This window comes from Misgurnus anguillicaudatus, chromosome 8 (genome assembly GCF_027580225.2).
Source record: "Misgurnus anguillicaudatus chromosome 8, ASM2758022v2, whole genome shotgun sequence".
Classification (NCBI taxonomy): domain Eukaryota; kingdom Metazoa; phylum Chordata; class Actinopteri; order Cypriniformes; family Cobitidae; genus Misgurnus; species Misgurnus anguillicaudatus.
In genome coordinates, this window is record NC_073344.2 from 13,717,537 (window position 1) to 13,735,699 (window position 18,163).

The window sequence follows — 18,163 nt, forward strand, 5'->3', positions numbered from 1 at the left end:
TTTATAAATATAAAGAACACTTTAAGCTATTTTCTATTTAAAGTAAAATGACATGACCTAAAGATGAAAGACAACACAATTTGTTTCCCAAATTTATTTTTGTCCATAACCAGAAAAATAAAAAAATAACATTAAGCAATTTATTTTTATACAGTGTCTCCACCGTATTTGTTATTTTAACTTCAGCATGCATCTATAAATATAAAATATTCTATAACATTTTAAAAGTCACGTTCACCTTGTTTGGCTTTTTTGCCATTTAGAAAATATAAAAAAAATTAATTTGTTTATATTCAGTTTGTCCAGTGTTAGACACAAGTATACAATAATAGCTATACAAAAAAATACTAAAACAAAAAAGAGGCAATAACTAACTCCCGTGGATCCTCTGTTGCATTAAATTAAATAGTTTTCTCATAATGTTGCATGTGTGACCTGATCTCACTCGTCTGCTGTATGCAAAGGGTTAAGCACTGTTGTTGTGGCACCTTTGAAAAGGGGATTCTGGACCTGGAGAGAACAGACACAGCTGGTTGTTAAACTGAATCTGTAGGTCTGTCAAAAGATTAATCACAATAATCGCATACAAAATAAAAGTACGTGTACTGTGTGTAATTATATATAGATAAATGTTGGTATTTATATATTTAAATATAATAATTACACACATTACACAAACATATGTTATGCAAACACAAGCTTTTATTTTATATGCAATTTTAACGTGATTAATCATTTGACAGCTCTAGTTCATACTCTTAAAGATAATTTTGTATGCATAGGTTAATCTATGCTCCACTTTGCTTACCCAAGTTAAGTATAATAGGTTTGTGAGAAGTTATAAATTACGCAAACATTAATGAAAAAGAACATTATAATTTTCGTTAAATAACGTAAAGTGTCTCCATAGAGTGTGTCTGTATTTGTCACCTCATTCCATTGAGTCTGTTTCTGTGCTTTGACGAAGTTTTGATATTCTCTTATGTCATACAACTCCAGCAGGCCCCGGTAAATAACGATTATTATAATGCCAATAATGATGATCAACGACACAGAGGTGCCGATTATTATTGTGGTCTTATCGATAGAACCTATAGACAAAAAAAACATTAACAGTTCATTAGCTTTGTGTTGTTTCTGTTGTATATAAGTAACATTGATAACCCATTTTAATTATGCACAATACAATATATACAATACGCTACAAATGACATTTCAAATGACTGTTAGGACATACGGGGCAGGTCTCCATATTTAAGAACAATTTTGCCTTCGGGCCCGAGTTCCACTTCATAGGAAATTGTGTCTTTATATAAGCAATCCAGCTCATGATAACCATCAAGACGAGTTATTTTGCCATTCAAACAGGTCTCAGCACAAGCCCCCCTACCTTCCACGTGACATGCCACACAATCTCTACAGATGAGACAAAAATGGGTTAAAACAGTAACAGGTAAATGCAAATATAAAATCAGAAATAAAGAAACTAAAGCTGTTGGTGGGACGGCACCCTTTAAAAAGGTCCTTATATGTACAATTTGGTACCAATATGCACCATTGAGGTACTAACAGGCATCTCTTTAGGTACAAAAATGTACTTTTAAAAAAAGGTTACACCCCAGTGATTATGATACTTATAGCAATGGGTTTAAAAATATATAGATTCAAACACATAAATGCTCCATCACAAAAAATATCAAACACAGCTATGAGATCACAAGCAGAGACATATGTAGTTTATTATACTCACTTAAATTGTGCACAATGGTTCAAAATTGAAGAACAATGACTTCCCGTGAAACCTGGGTTACACTGGCATTGGTTGCACACGCACTTGCCCTGGCCACTGCATAGCCCCTTGTTATACCGACAATTTTCTGTGCTAGGAGGGCAACTGCATGCAGAGCCGGTGTAGTTTCCATGACATATACACGTGCCACAGTTACATGTTCCTTTTCCTATGAAAAAATGTAATTTAAAAACAGAAACATTAAAGTTAAAACATTCATAAAAGCTAAAAAAACATAATTTTTATTTATTTAGTACACAGTTTTATCCACGGCGGCTTACAGATGAGAAGTGGGTCAGTGACAAAAACGGTTTGGCAAGATGAGAAATTCAATACAAAAAAACTTGTTTTAAAAGCATGCATCAGGTTTATTTCCTTGCACATTGTATTTTTGTTCATTTTATGCGATATAAAATTACATTTGCACCATTTTTATGACAGTTAAGACTGAATGGACCTGAAAATGTCAAATGGTGTAACCGCCAATTGCGCTAAAGAATGAGAAATATTAAATATGTTATCCACCTTGATTGCATGTAAGCGTAGTCATAAAATTACTCATCATTTTAAAATATTATTTTATTAGTTATTTCTAAATGTAAATTTTAATGCGTTTTTGTAATATTTTTCCTGACATATGCTGAAAATAGCTCTGTTTTCTAAATAATCTTTATCAAATTATGTAAAACTGTGTGTTAAAAAATCATATTACACTAAACTAGATGATTAGATTTTATTCTCAATTTTTTATGAATATATTTATATTTTAATTTAAAAAAATACTAGTTACACCAATTGACACAGACCGGTTACACCACATTGACATTTTTGCAATTATCCCCCAAATATTCTTTAAAAATGAAATAAAACCAGAAATTTTAGACTTGGTCCGCAAAAAAGAGAATGATTGCAAGTAATCTGCAAATTCATTTGTCCGAAATACGGACACCAAATAATTAACGTCACGTCATTGACCCAAATAAAATTAATCTTAAGCACTATGCAAAAAGTATTACAATCCCAAATTAAAGGACAAGTTCGGCATTTTACACTTAAAGCCCTGTTTTCAGATTGTTTATGATGAAATAGAACTGAAATTTCGACATATGCGGCTGCCCCGACAATTTTCAGGTTTTTGTTGTTTCACCTCCCACTTCTACAATGGGTGTATAGGTGCACAGGAACAATCCTTCCTAAAAATGCATTAAACTTTCGTTTTCAAAGACGTGAAACTCACCGAGTGGTCAGGGGTGTTCACTGATATGCTCACACAAAAATGGCTGCAAAAGATGCTTTCCAACAGCTGTTTCAGCATTCGTTGTAAACTTGTGGACCTATTTTTCCAAACGCCTCACACCCGTATATTCTTCCGCTGAGAGCTTGAATAATAAATACTCCAGCCCAGGTGGTGGCGCTAATCTGCCTTTGCCAATTGCAAGAATACAAACAAAGTTCCCGGCGCGGAATAATACCGTACGTCACAGCACATCTAATACAAGTCAATGTAGTTGGACAAAACTACGATAAAACCTGTTGGAATGCGTCGTTTTGCAGCGATTTTTGTGTGAGCATATCAGTGAACACCCCCGACCACTCGGTGAGTTTCACGTCTTTGTAAATGAAAGTTTAATGCATTTTTAGGAAGGATTGTTCCTGTGCACCTATAGAGCCATTATAGAGCTGGGAGGTGATACAAGAAACACCCAAAAATTCTCGGGCCAGCATCATATGTCCAAATTTCGGTCAAAACCGTTCTATTTCATTATAAACAATCTGAAAACAGGGCCCCAAGTGCAAAATACCAAAACTGTCCCTCAAGACAATGAACTGTGTGTACAAAAGTGGGTTTGTTCTGCTACTTTACTGGACTTACCATTGCAGATCATGCTGTTATAGCGTTCGCAACTACCGTCATCACATTGGCAAAACTTCCCACTGTAGCGCCCGTGACATACACACTTGCCACACTCACAGCTGCCTTGTCCACTGCATACCAGCGAGTTATTGTCTTGGCGACACAACGTCAGCATGCTTTGAATGGAGTCCATATTGTTGTTTTGCATACACTCGCAGTGCTGACCCAAATAACCTTTGTCACAGCTAACAAACAAATAATAAAAAGCTATTTATATATATTTGCATATGTATTTAATAATGTAATTTTTGTTTCCTTTAAAGCAATATACTGCACTTTCTGTAAATGTAGTTCCCTGCTAAAACCGCTAGGGGGCTCTACCTGCACACTCCACACGAGAGAGTTCCGTTAGCATTACAGTGTTGAGAAGACGTCTCTGGTTCACCACAGCTACATTGACACTGCGTATCCACCGTGACCTTCACCTCCTCACCGATGCCTTGGATTTTGATCCGAAACGTCTGAGGCTCCGGTAGGCACTCTGACACTTTCAAACGTACTTCAAACGAAACCTATTGAAATAGAAAACCAAACAAAAACCTATTTTAAGCAGACAGATGTTTCTCTTAAGTCTCAATAATTTTGATGGGCCTGATGATGACACCAATTATGGTGGATCTCACCTTCTCATGCCTGATGCCTTGACATTCTCCTTTGTCCTTCCATTCACCCTCTGCCGGTTTCCCGTTACAGATGGACCTGTAGGACACATCCAGTTCCTTTGGTGCTCCCTCTGCCTCCAACATGAGGGTGGATGACAAGTTCTGATAAAAACACAGGCATTTTAATATATACAATATTTATATATCAGTTTACAAATATGGGGGACTGTAGGAAGTAAAAACATCAACATCTGTCATAAGACTTACTTAAAAAAGAATTCTATTTGTTTCCCCAATATTGCCATATATGGTCACTGGGGTCCTAAACATAGAGATAGAGCGCAGTTATGCTAATTTGGAAACCACGCCCACCGGAGGGAAAGCAATTCAACCGTCTCCATTGACTTTGTATTGTGAGAGGCCGCCTCCTCGTCGTTTCTGGCTTATAACAAAAAACAGAATAATGCCTAAAAGCTGCTGTGTGAAAATGTGTACAGCTAACAAGCCAAAAAACCCAGAAATGTTTTTTTATAAGCTGTCGAGCCGTAAAACCCAGCCTTTAAGGAGAAAAAAGTGGATCGCTGACTACGTTTCCCTCTAGTGGACGCAGTTCTACTAATAGTAGTAGTATGAAAAGTTGCCTGTTTTACACTTTTGTGTCTTAAAACGCTCGTTTTTTGGGGTCGACAGCTTATAAAAACGTATTTCTGTTTTTTTGCTTTTTAGCTGTACATCCTGTCACACAGCAGCTTTTAGGCATTATACTTTTTTTTTTATAAGCCAGAAATGACGAGGAGGCGGCCTCTCGCAGTACAAAGTCAATGGAGACGGATGGCTTGTTCCCCCCAAATGGGCGTGGTTTTTAGGTTATGACACGTTGTGCTCTGTCGTATTAGAAAAAAAGCTAAATTCACTAACATTTTCACTATCTGAGACCTTTGGACCAAACAATAATTTTATATAAGTTACCAAGCAACTTACAAACTAAAGCTACTAAGCTATAACTTACGATGCGCTGTCTTAAAAGTTACACAATGTTTTAAATAACGTTGTGTCATAACTGCAGACAAACATAGATGCATATCAGTCTCAGTTTACTTGATTCCGGTATCAGTATCTTACATAAACCCATGCTGTCCCGCACACACACACATGGTTTCAGTTCAGTTAGGATATGACATAACCACTATTGTTTGAAGGAGAAGTGAGAAAGAGGATTGCGTGACACATGATGACTTATTCTCATGAGCAGTTGCTTCTTGTATCATTAGATCAGTTGGGAAGTAGGGCTAGTGCAGAAGCCAAAATATTTGAAAAGGGTTAAAGGGTTCAATACTCACTCCGTAAGCTTCAGAGATGAGATCAACGACGTTACTAGAGTCAGTCTTTAATACACCAACCACAGACTGAGGAATCAATGCACTCAATGCCTGTAAATTCAATTCAATTTTGATTTATTTAGCAAAAAAACAATAGTTTTATTGTTTCAAAGCAGATTTACATGAATAAAAACAGGAGAAAACAGACAAATCATTGGACAACCAAGTATACAGCGGCATACGCGTGCGTAATTCTACGTATTCGTTCACTTTAATTCTTTAAATTATTTTTTGTATCAAATTAATTAAACTGAAAAGTAACTCGCATTACTTTTTTTAAAAAGTAACTCAAATATTAATGTGTACATTTATACTTTACTCGTTACTTCAGAAAAGTAATATTATTATGTAATGCACATTACTTGTAATGCGTTACCCCTAACACTGTGTAGCTTATATATAAATATAAAGCCTACAGATAAAGGACACCGTCAACAGTATTGACGGCAAAATAGACTATGTTTGACAGGTGCCATATTTGAAAATCGATATTTATTTATTTATTTATTTTTTAAATTACATTTATATCTGAATTTATGTCAACCTATAGACTTTCAAACATCAAAATGTCATTAATTAATATGTATGTGTGTACAAAATGACATAAACATATTTTCCTATTCTATTTTTCCTGGAAACACTCCCAACACGCTTGCGTGTGCCGTGAAAAATGGGCGTCGGTTCTATTTCTAGCATTCACGCGCTTTCCACGCGTCTCACGCAGGCAGTCTACAAGCTCTAACCTGTTAACCTGATAGCCGGATAAAAAACGGACATGCCACGCAGCTGAGGCGCTTATGCAACGCATCCAGAGTGTCACCGTCTTAAGATTAAACCGTACTAGTGACATCGTTCTAAGTTAAGCTAATGTCAGCTGACCCCCAAATTACTCCCAGGTTAAAAAACTGATCCTATAGAAAATAGCTGATCCTATAGAGGATATACTATATATTGAATACTATATTATAAAAACGTTAATAAAATAAAATAAAATAAAATGTTATTATTATTATTTTGTAATATAAAAGTAGTATTTGCTTTAACCTTGTATGCTGGATAGATTTCCTCAGTTACAGCAAATATCAGCTGGATATTGTTATCCTGCAGAACTCTTGACAGATGACCTACTGATGGGTAATCCTGCAATAAAGTATACAAAACACACATATGCATCTATATTGATTTTTTTACGTACTAGTTTGTAGGTGATACCCTAAAGTTGAACATTTAATTTTATTGACCCCTGCCATCAACAACAGGATATTAATAAAACATGTTGCCATACTCACATGAGATCTTCCATTATAGGAACCTTTGTCATTAAGGTGACATTTGCCGTCATGGGGTTGAAACACACCAGCCAGCCGTCCATCTCCTGCCATATGGAAAGTATCGTCAGAGGTGTAAACCAGAATTCGTGTCACATTCCCCCATTTGATCTTATCCTGTAGTGAGAAATAAACAAAATATCAGGGACAGCCCACAGGGACCATTTTTTTCTGACAGTTTGATGAATAATTGATTATTTTTTTGGATGCAACTACATTTTGGAACAACAAGGAACATACAAAACAGAAACATAGACATTATCCATGAAGTCTGATTTTATAAACAGGTTTTTCCTGCATAGAGATTTTGGATGCACCCAGCTCAACCAAATTTCGTGCCGCCTCTTGCTCCTGACATGTGTCTTCTCGAAAACACTAACAAATCTTTGCCCTCGGTGGACTTTCATTTTGCAGTTGTGGCCTTACGCCACTGTGGTGGCACGGATTTGTGGTCAACACAGTGAGGCGCTGACCAAACTTTATAAGAAGAACTGCAATACATGGAGTTTCCTATAAGAGTTATATTAGATATTAGCTAGATTTCATGGATGTTGTACATGTAAATCACTTTAAACACAAGCTGATGCGTTAACGTTTTCTGAATAATACGTGACCAGTCATAAGTCAAAAATGAATGATTCTTTTAAACCGATCCGTTTAGGAAACCATTCATTCACCAAACGAATCAATCAGAGCTCAGTGAATCAAGCGGAGATCAATGAGTGAAACGCATACAGGAGGATGTGAAAGAATTTTTTGCTCTGAATTTTATAAGACTTATTAGTCATTATTAAAAGGCACAGCGCAAATAATGCAAATTATCAACAAATTGGTGGCAAGTTACAAGTTGGTTAGTTCATTTTCTGTCATTTTGACTGGCATGAAGTGGTGCATATATAAAGAGCCACGGTACACATGCATGTGTGCATCATTATACCACAATGACCTTCACCTCATTCTGAGCCAGGAAACATCCTGTACACAGTTCTTATCCGTACAGACTGCAGCTTGCATTATAGCATCCAATCCCGCTTCAGGGGAGTCCAGGTTGCCAGAGATGTTCTGTTTGCTAACCTCCTTTGTAAAATCTTTGTCATTGCTGGTCAATGGCAGGACATTCTGAAAACTGAAAGCTGGTTGGCAGGTATCTATGCGATTTGGGCAGGGGTTTGCACGCTTTGATTTAACCATACTGACATACGGCAACATCTCCTTATCGACAAATGAGCCGAACCCTGAGAGATAAAAAGGGAAAGTGGTAAGAAAGTGAAAACTGCAATTTGATAAAATATTTAATTTTATTTATGTTTTTTTAAGTTAATAGCAATAATAGTTTCACTTTTTAATACAATGCATTATATTCTGTCTTTTATTGCATGTGCTCTTTTTATTTGCATTTCCAATAATGTTTATTTGGGAACTCATATAAACTCTGAGATGTGTTGTATTTGTCTGTTGATCAGTGAGCAGTGGCGGCTCGTGACTGCTCATCCGAGGGGCGCAAATTCAAAATAAGTGCTCGGAGTGTCATGTGTGTTGCTCGTGTTTTCAAAATATGTGTTTGTTGCATCATGTAAACCATGTCCATCATGTGTTTTGTCAAAATATGTGCCTGCTGCACACGTGTCAAAACCGTTAATGATCAAAGAGACGCTCACGTTCACAAAATTTACGCAAGACACTCCCTTAATAGTAAACTCTGATTGCGCATGAGATTATACGAGTATCTGGCAAACGCGTCTCTTTTATCATAAACCCTTTAGACACATCTGCAGCAGGCACTTATTTTGACAAGACACGTGATGTACATAGGATCACTCGACGCGCAGAACACATATTTTGAAATTACGAACCACACACATGACGGGCTACATACATGTTGGATGAACTTAGCATCGAGCGCCCTGGAAAAAAGAAGTCACCGGCCGCCACTGTCAGTGAGATGTGATGTGTCTCAGCAGATTAAACTCTCATTTTAAGTTTAAATGATTTAATGTCTGCATGTTCTTGCTCAAAAATTTCAGTGGCTGTATCAATTCTATTATAAAGAACTGGACAAATATTAAATATTTAAATGGATTTAAATGTTGTTGGCCAAAAGAAAGCGTTTCTCAATCTAAAATAAATGCAAAAATAACAATCGCAAGTCTGCGGGCGCCCTCTAAGGCATTTGTTATAATACATAATGCTGTTTTTTACATGTGTTTACTTGGTTTTGATACTTTATTTGAACCAATCTTTACTGCATAATCATTACAATATGTAATTTTAAAGGTTGTTGTTTAATTAGATCTATTTTTATTACTAAAAATAATCAAATCATTTCATTATAAATACCAAAATAATTATTAGGGACAAACCTAGGGGCTGTTTGCACTCGGTATTAAGATGTGTTTTCATCGATTGGATCACAAGTGGACGAGAGAGACACATTACGTTTACACCTGGTATCATTCAAACGCGACCAGAAGTAATTATGAGTTTATATGGACGCGAACTAATATTATGTCAGAGTCCACTGCTTGTTTAGCAAGTAAACATGCTGCACAGTGTTTTGTTTGTGTATATGTTAGAGCTTTCTCTGAATTTTCAGCGCAATTGATGAAATAAGATCGCGCAACTTTCACACGTTTTCAAAACGAAACTACGGAGACCACTTTAGTTGTATCAATGAAAGTCAAAAATAGCACTGTTCACCGTATCTTCAAGCCAGAAGTCAGAAAAGACGTAAAACTTGTGTTCAGTACCTTAGATTAGATAAATGGGAAGGCGGTCGAACACATTCAACCACATGTGCGTTTACAAAAGCAATCCGATCAAAGGGGGTTTCGACTACCCCTGAATGTGGTTGAAAGTGGACGCGTTCAAAACGTTTTGAACACTGTTTACACCTGGCATTAATGTCGTCCACTTGTGATCCGATCTATGAAAACGCATGTTAATGCCAAGTGTAAACAGCCTCCTAGAAACATTTCAAAATGATGTGATTTTAGTTTCCCATTTATATATTTTATCATTAAGGATTTCTTAAAAAGTGTAAAAATCTTGTCTCGTTCTCGTGAACCTAATCTTGTGTCTTGTCACAACTTGAGGTGTTTTGAGCAAAGAGGTTTTACTAGATTTCCAAATGATCAGACTGTAAAACCAGACCTATAAACTGGCTTTGTTGTCAGACTTTTAGCACAGAATCCCAAATTATTAAAAAATTTAAGAATTTACTTTCACTTGCAAAAGCAGTACTAAGTATTTACTAAAACAATTACTGCTTATTACGTTGACTCACTTTGTAGCAAATGCACAATACCAAAAATCCTCCTGTTTCAATACACTTTAGAGTGCAGTCTTACCGATCCGAACAGTGCCTGTTATTTCCTTCAGCTTCCCGAGAATCTTCTGCCCCAAGGTTTTAATTTGCGCCAGATCATCTCTCATTGAATAGCTCAGATCCATCAGATAGTACAGGTCTATAGGATAACCCTCAGCCCTTTGAAAATCAATCTTGAATTCATATGGGACACCTGCACATAAAAAAAATCTGATTAAGTCTCATTATATCAATATTAACTAAATGTTGAGCTTTAAGACTTTGTATACAATGCTTTATAATACAATGCAGATGGCTTAAAGGTTACATGAATGTCACATCTTGCTAATGATATGATACTTGCATGTGCAAGCAAACTCACCAACTCTGAGTTTAATGTCGACATTCTGAGGCTTGAGTTGAACCACATTATCAGGGTTATTACTAAGGTCGCTGTTCTTTTTAATGGTAAATAAATTTGTGGGATTGGTGAAATCTTTACAATTCCTGGTCTTCAGAGAGTCGGGGGAATCACAGCGTCGTTCATTAGCCTCGCCCGATTTCAAGAAGTCCTGCAGCAGAAGATTTTTTATTACATATTCAACAAAGATATGTTGGAAATCTTACAGAAATATTGTAATTCTAAAAGTCTGTAAGCATAGATAAATGGAAGTCAATATGCAAGACATATCTGTTATTGCACAGCAATCTGTTATTGTGTGCATTTCTTACTTGTACTAAAAATCAATAATGATAGGAAAATAAAAATATAATTGGTCTTTCATATGAACACATATTACTGAAGCAGCAAGATAGCTTGCATAGTAAACAAGTTTCACCACAAGTACCACAGCAGGAAAAGGGCCTGCAAAAGTGCTTGAAAAGTAATGCCTGAGCAAACTTAAAGGCCTGTGTTATATGATTTCTATAATTTATGCCTTTCTTCTCAACAATCCCTATTTGGTAAGTTCATCAAAAAGCTGACAATGTATGCAGATCACGGCAGAACGGAGCCTTGGGAGTTAAATTTGGCAAATTCAATTATTATGTAAATATAACAATGAATTCAAATATGTTATTATTATGTATTATGGTGTTTCTGTAGCTCAATTGATAAAGTAATGCAAAGCAAAGGTCATGAATTTGACCTCATGTTACTGATGAGTGTTAGTTGTAAATAATTGTCAATCATTAAATGGTGTATTACTGTTAATATGGGAAACATTTATAAAGAATAACACAACAATTGGATCAAATAAAATGACTTATTTATATGATATGACCCACCAACTGTGTGCACCACGCACATCCAGGACTGCTTATGCATTCAGAACATGAGGGCTGAGGTTGACACAGTTGTTCCTGACCTAAAGGCATAGATACAGCCAACATCAAAAATCAAAATGGGAAAGGAAATGACACATTTAGTTTATGCTGAAAGGCACGGCTGTGATTCAAGTGTTTAGTTGTATTACCTAGTATATACCTCTGTCCCACACAGTGAAGGAGAATTGTTACTATCACAACAGTCCTCATAACCTGCAGAGAGAAAGAAAGGTAGAGTTAAAGCTTTATGATGTCCATCAGATCTTGATTCTCCTGTAAACTAATACAATTGTTTTATTAGAAAAATGACAAAAAACACAAACACATTGCATTAAAGGTCCCATTCTTCCTGTGTTTTTAAAGCTTTAATTTTTCGGATCAGTAAAAAAAATCTAATAACAAATAAAGAAATTACAAACATTTATAAAAAAAGAACAAAGTTGCACATTAAGTAAGGTCTAAAATTAGCATTAGGAACATACACTCACCTAAAGGATTATTAGGAACACCTGTTCTCATTAATGCAATGGTGTAATGGTGTGGGGGATTTTTTCTTGGCACACTTTAGGCCCCTTAGTGCCAATTGGACATCATTTAAATGCCACGGACTACCTGACCATGCCCATCCCTTTATGACCACCATGTACTCATCCTCTGATGGCTACTTCCAGCAGGATAATTCACCATGTCACAAAGCTCGAATAATTTCAAATTGGTTTCTTGAACATGACAATGAGTTTAGTGTACTAAAATGGCCCCCACAGTCACCAGATCTCAACCCAATAGAGCATCTTTGAGATGTGGTGGAACGGAAGCTTCATGCCATGTATGTGCATGCCACAAATCTCCATCAACTGCAAGATGCTATCCTATCAATATGGGGCAACATTTCTAAAGAATGCTTTCGCACCTTGTTGAATCAATGGCACGTAGAATTAAGGCAGTTCTGAAGGCGAAAGGGGGTCAAACACAGTATTAGTATAGTGTGCCTAATAATCCTTTAGGTGAGTGTAAATCGAATTAAATGAATAAAAACACTGTCTTTATTGTACAAATTAAATATGAATATTATTTTTTTAGAGCTGCAGAAGTGATTTTCTCTTTGTCTTGGGTTGTTTGATTAACATTAATGACACAGACTTAAGTAAGTTAATTGAGGTTACTGTCTCTTTAAGAACAAATAAGTACAGACTGGTTTCTTCTGACTCTATAATTCACTTAAGACATAATGTTTTTATTAGAAAAAGAATACTGTGAGATCATTTTGTGTGTACGTGCCCTGTCAAGAATGGAACGATTTTATGTTGGCTTACTTTCTGAAACGCGTCTCTCCGTATATGCACTACTGATGGCACTTAAACGCGTCCACACACACACAGGTGAAGGGCGAATTCCAAACGGCGCTTCAGGAAGAAGTTGCAGCATAAAAAACGTTACGTTGTTTTTCATTGCTCTATTCAGCCAATGTATTAATGGACTACAGTATGATACACAGTAGCGCAACTCTCTCTATAGTTTACACACGAGGAGTTCTGACTGGAGATGGACCGGTCACATTTAACCGCATGTGCATACAGAAATCTGCTCACTTTAGTGCCTTTTTGCGGTTAAATTGTTTTAAATCACTTGAATGTTAACATTTGCATGCCTTAGAAACACATGCAAATGATAAACTTTCCCTATTTAAATTTACATATCAATCAGCGAACGGCATGGGAGCCGAACCGCGGGTTGTGATCTGTATAAATAACGGATCAACTGCGACCCGTCACAGCATTAGTGTTAACAGTGCGCATGTGTTCATGTTTCACGTGTAAAAAAATGTGGTATTTTTCACACAATTTATCTGTATAGTGCTATTTTCACTGTCCTCAAAACGGGCTGATGTCTTCCTTGTTCTATGAAGTCCCTTCTTCAGAAATACGTAACGAGTTCTTATTGTGTAGTTTGTTTAGTGTGTTTTGATTCGACAGCAGCTTAGCTTAGCCAGAGCCGTTTTGAGCTTAGTTGGCGACTGACGTATTCCTGTGGGTGGAGTTTAGTCAGAATCTAATATTGACGTCATTTAACTGGGAATTAGAAGGCTGTAGTTTAAACCGGTTGTTCGCTGTAGGCTTTGAAAGGCAAATTTTGTTAAAGAAAATATATCACCTGGCAGTGAACGTTGAGCTTTATCATTTTACAGGTATTATTTATGCTCTAACAGCAACATTACACACTAACACTAAAGTTTGAAAAATGGGATCAGGAAGAACGTGACCTTTAAGAAAAAAATTATTGCTGTTTTGGTCATGTGTTGATGTTGCCACAACTAGCGAGACATGATTAAGTCATATCTAGTGACTAGTCATATGTTGTAATTACTGAAAAAAAAGTTGGTAAATGTGATAAATAAGTAGACGGTCCTTTTTCCTCATTGACAGCTTGGTAACAAAACTTACAGTAAAAATGTACAAAACTAAATAAATCAAATAAAAAAGCTGGAAATTATGAATGCCAGATGTGTATTGTAAATATTATGTTCCAGGCATTATCCATGCATTATGGGATAACGTACAGGCAGTAGGTTGTTATTGCGAATTAAGCCCTTTTAGTGTGATACAAGATCACATCCTTATCACACTGTCTGGGCTTATTTTTGTGATAACAACCTGCTGCCTATACATTATCCTTTACTTATACTATGGGTCCATTGAATGCTTGAATCTGATAACGTAGTTCCAGGCAGCTCTTGACTGCTTTACATTTCCATATCACTTTGCATATTAACTGTAATAACGAACTAACAAAAACAACATGACAGACGATTTTCAGAGGCAATAACAGCGCTGTTTAGAGACGCATAGAGGTAGCCTCGTTCACACAATCTCTCTCGCTCACCCTCTCTCTTTCTCGGGTCCTTTTCTTTCAGTTCTCTGTCTCTCTCTTTAAATAAATAATTTAAAGAAACACCAAAGAGTTTTTTTCACCTTAAAATAACATTTCCAAAAAGTTTCAGTCGTTCATCCACTCGAAACAGGGTGAACGACACTTTCACATTCGCTTTGCAGCCCTCTATCGGCCAAAACCGCACTAAAGAAGTTTCCAACCGTCGGGTCGCGGTCCTGTAGTTCGAGTGAAAACTACAAAAACATGCTTTACGGAAGACCTAGGCTACAATCCAATCAGAGTCAGCTTTGCTGCAGTAGGCTAAATTATTTACGACAGTGGTAATGGACAATTCCGCTTCCAACCTGTAGGGGGAGCAAAGAGCAAAAACTCTTTAGTGTTGCTTTAAATAAAAGGTAGGGTTTCACATTTTGAAAAATGCTAACGGTAGCTGCCTAGCAATGAAATCACGATCCCACCCTCAAGTCAAATTGTCATCCAAAGTCACGCCTCTTTCAAAACACATGAACACGCACAGATCAGACGGTCACATCTCATGTCTCATTAACCAGTTATGAAAACTTTGCAGTACAAAGTGAATAACATTTCCAAAATATCCAACATAAACAACTGGTTCACATCAGAATTAGAGCATACTTTTCGGTTGTGTAGACTTAGTAACTATATTGTTACGCTAATTCGTAAACGAACACAAATTTCATAAGCAACACAATGCTTCATCAAAGTAGAATATCTGAATCCATCTCAATACAAACATATCGCGTACCTACCTTACCAAAATAAACAGTGCAACAACCCTTTCAGACCCTTTGCCTCCTGCAGCTGTTTGCATCTCGTGGTAAAGCAGTAAAGTTACCGATGTTAATTTAGGTTTTTGCTCTTTGCTGATGTTGTTATAAAAGATATCTTTCTTTTTCTGGCTCCTGTGCAGGTTGTCAATTCAGCAGAAAAGTTTGCCATTCTCGCTGTTTACAGATAGGAGGTGAGCGCACGTGAACGCGCCGATGACGTATGGTGTCTGCGTGGACTCGCTGCGCGGTGGGCATTCAAATGACGCTTACGTATGAGGGACAAAAAAGGAAACGTCCGTTCGGACCGAAATCTATGATTGGTTGAACATTTTTGGCCTATGCCTTTCACAGATGACATAAATTTCTACAAATACATTTAAACAACTTAACACAGTGATTGCTATCAGGATGTGAGGAGACTTTTAACCAGCATAACTAAAAATGTTTCAGGATCAAATCTGTTACCCTACCTTTAAATAAATGTGATAAATGTGCTACACGTCCGGTGGTTCTTCACCTCTACGTCGTGCATTAAAATCCTTTAATGCATGGCTAGCCGTGGATTATGCCTTACTTATTACACTGCTCGTTGGAATGCTTGATCCTGATTGGCCTGTCGTGACATTTGCAGGTTTGTTATTCCCAAATAACAACTGCGTTAAACTAATAACACACGGTAACCCAGATGCTGCAAATCCTTTTGACAGGTACAGTATAATATTATACAAAAATAAAATTTTTCTCACGAAAAAACTTTTTATTAAAAATATTAATAAACGTTTTTATTAAAAATTAGTTAATTAAATATTTCAAATCAATATTTAATGTTCCTTACCTTACTTATGAGTTAAACAACCATGTGATATAAGTGGAATAATGTGCAGGCAGCCGCAGCCGGTTATTATGGTGAAATAACACCTGTCAGGGCTGTCTATCACTTACTATCTACTTTAAAATACTGACATAAACCGATCTATTTTGATAAAACCACCATCATTTTACAGGTAGTAAACTAGAAGACTAGAAATTTCTCAGTACTTAAATTAACTGGGTTATTATTAAGGGGCCCATTGGGTTGAAATTTACTGATGCTGGGTTGTTTTAATCCATTGTTGGGTCAAATATAAAGATTTTCTTGGTTTATTTAACCCAACGGCTAGGTTTGTTCCTTTTTGACCTAACGCTGGGTTAAAAATAACCAATTTTACGTGATCTCTCTGTAAAAGTTTGACAAACCACGTCACTCCATCTGGCAGTCACTTGAATAAAAAACACCAGAGATAAATATAAAACAGCAGTAAACTTATCATTCGTGAGAACATACACCAAGCATTCCACAATGAGTCAGACTTCACAAGCCTAACGTTTGCAACTATCTGTAAATGAGGCCACAGTGGCAGACAGTCACACAAAACCACAACGTTTCACTCTTCCTCTTTGTAAATGTCGCTAAGCATTAAATCAATTCAGAGGAAAAAATAAAAATTTAATTGAGCTAATGCCGAAAAAACACTAGTTGTGTTTTCTCGTTTAGGATAATATTAAATTGGACATGAGAATCAACCCTCAGCTGTATGTATTGGTAAACATTTTTTTTTACGGAGCAATGCCACATTTTTACTGTGGGTTGACACTCTTCCAGCAACGGAAACATCTAGAGATCAAAACAGACAGTGAGATCTTTTACTGCACCTTTTTAGTGTTTCAGAGTAACGAGAGGATGTACTGTATGAGGAACATCAGAAAGGAAATACTTAAAAATTTAAATAAATTAATATATATATTTAAAATATTATTCCCTTGTGTAAAGTAGATAAAGTGTAGAAAAAACTGAAAAACATAAAAAAGGGTTAACAAAAGAAATGTCTGTCACATCTAATATGTTGTTTGTAATGAAATGCAGAAGATTGCAACAAAGCTCAAGCTAAAGATGCCTATCAATGTACTTCTCTAGAAGAGTAAGTAAACAGTTTGATAAACTTTGACGTATTCTGCAGCTAAATTAGTTAGGAATGTGGAAAAGGTCTAACAAAATAAATATTTATTTCGTGTAATATGTTGTTTGCTTTAAAATATAGAAGTCTTATAACGGTTTCTCAATAAAAGATCGAGTTCATCAACGCACTCCTCTAAGAAATTAAGTAAACGAAATTGACAGGAAGAGTGACCAATAAATAGCATTAAACAGTTTACAAGAATAAAACATATAAAAAGATGATGTGGTGTTTCAGAAAACCTGATGTTTTGTGTAACGTTATAGTTAGTCACTCCTCCCCACCACACCACTTCCAGTTATTAAAACTAACTTTGTAGTTTAAAATTATGAGATTGAACTGACAGATTATTCAACACGGTAAAATCTATTAAAATAATCCCAGTTTAAAATTCCCAGTTTATCCTACCAGAAACATGAGAGATCGCGTGGTGATTGATGAGATGCTGAAGACTCATTGACGTCGCGTCAAATATGGGACGTCATCATTATCGTTATGTCGACGGGCGTGTCTTAAAATCTAGTGAGCTTCCTAACTAGACAACATCACTTGAGAGAAAAATACGCCTGGGGATGTTAGATATTTAGGTGAGGGTGGTATATGATTCCCAAAAAATGCAGCACGTGTTTGTTTCAACGCATGATTTGGGGACAGCACGCGTATGCAACGTTTAATATGCAGCCTAGACAGACAGCTCTGTATGTTTTGAGCCACAGACCATTTATATCACATACGCTTGTTTGCAGTTCAAGAAATACAGGAAAAATATTTTTTTTTACCGTATCACTACTTCCTCGTGATTTTGCATGTTTGTGTCTTTTTGCTGACTGGAATCAGTTTAAAAAT

The 18,163-nt window shown here is 36.3% G+C and overlaps 1 protein-coding gene across 1 annotated transcript; it reads right to left on the reverse strand.

Moving 5' to 3' along the window:
* Positions 1 to 79: 79 nt before the first annotated feature.
* itgb7 (integrin, beta 7) lies at positions 80 to 17,859 on the reverse strand. The gene is made up of 16 exons (XM_073870338.1): positions 17,726 to 17,859; positions 11,793 to 11,856; positions 11,605 to 11,684; positions 10,700 to 10,889; positions 10,361 to 10,531; positions 8,000 to 8,248; positions 6,975 to 7,123; positions 6,730 to 6,825; positions 5,647 to 5,736; positions 4,328 to 4,468; positions 4,026 to 4,216; positions 3,663 to 3,889; positions 1,751 to 1,958; positions 1,238 to 1,416; positions 931 to 1,091; positions 80 to 510 (listed from the first exon to the last, which is right to left on the reverse strand). The coding sequence occupies exons 1-16, from the start codon at positions 17,732 to 17,734 to the stop codon at positions 442 to 444; spliced, it is 2,274 nt and encodes a 757-aa protein (XP_073726439.1). The 5' UTR covers positions 17,735 to 17,859; the 3' UTR covers positions 80 to 441.
* Between the last annotated feature and the right edge of the window lie 304 nt (positions 17,860 to 18,163).

Coding starts and splice junctions, on each gene's coding strand:
- itgb7 (XM_073870338.1), bottom strand. Junction 11,685..11,792: donor GGGACAGAGGTATATACTAG/GTAATACAACTA, acceptor CTATGCCTTTAG/GTCAGGAACAACTGTGTCAA. Junction 5,737..6,729: donor AAATCTATCCAGCATACAAG/GTTAAAGCAAAT, acceptor TTGAATTTACAG/GCATTGAGTGCATTGATTCC.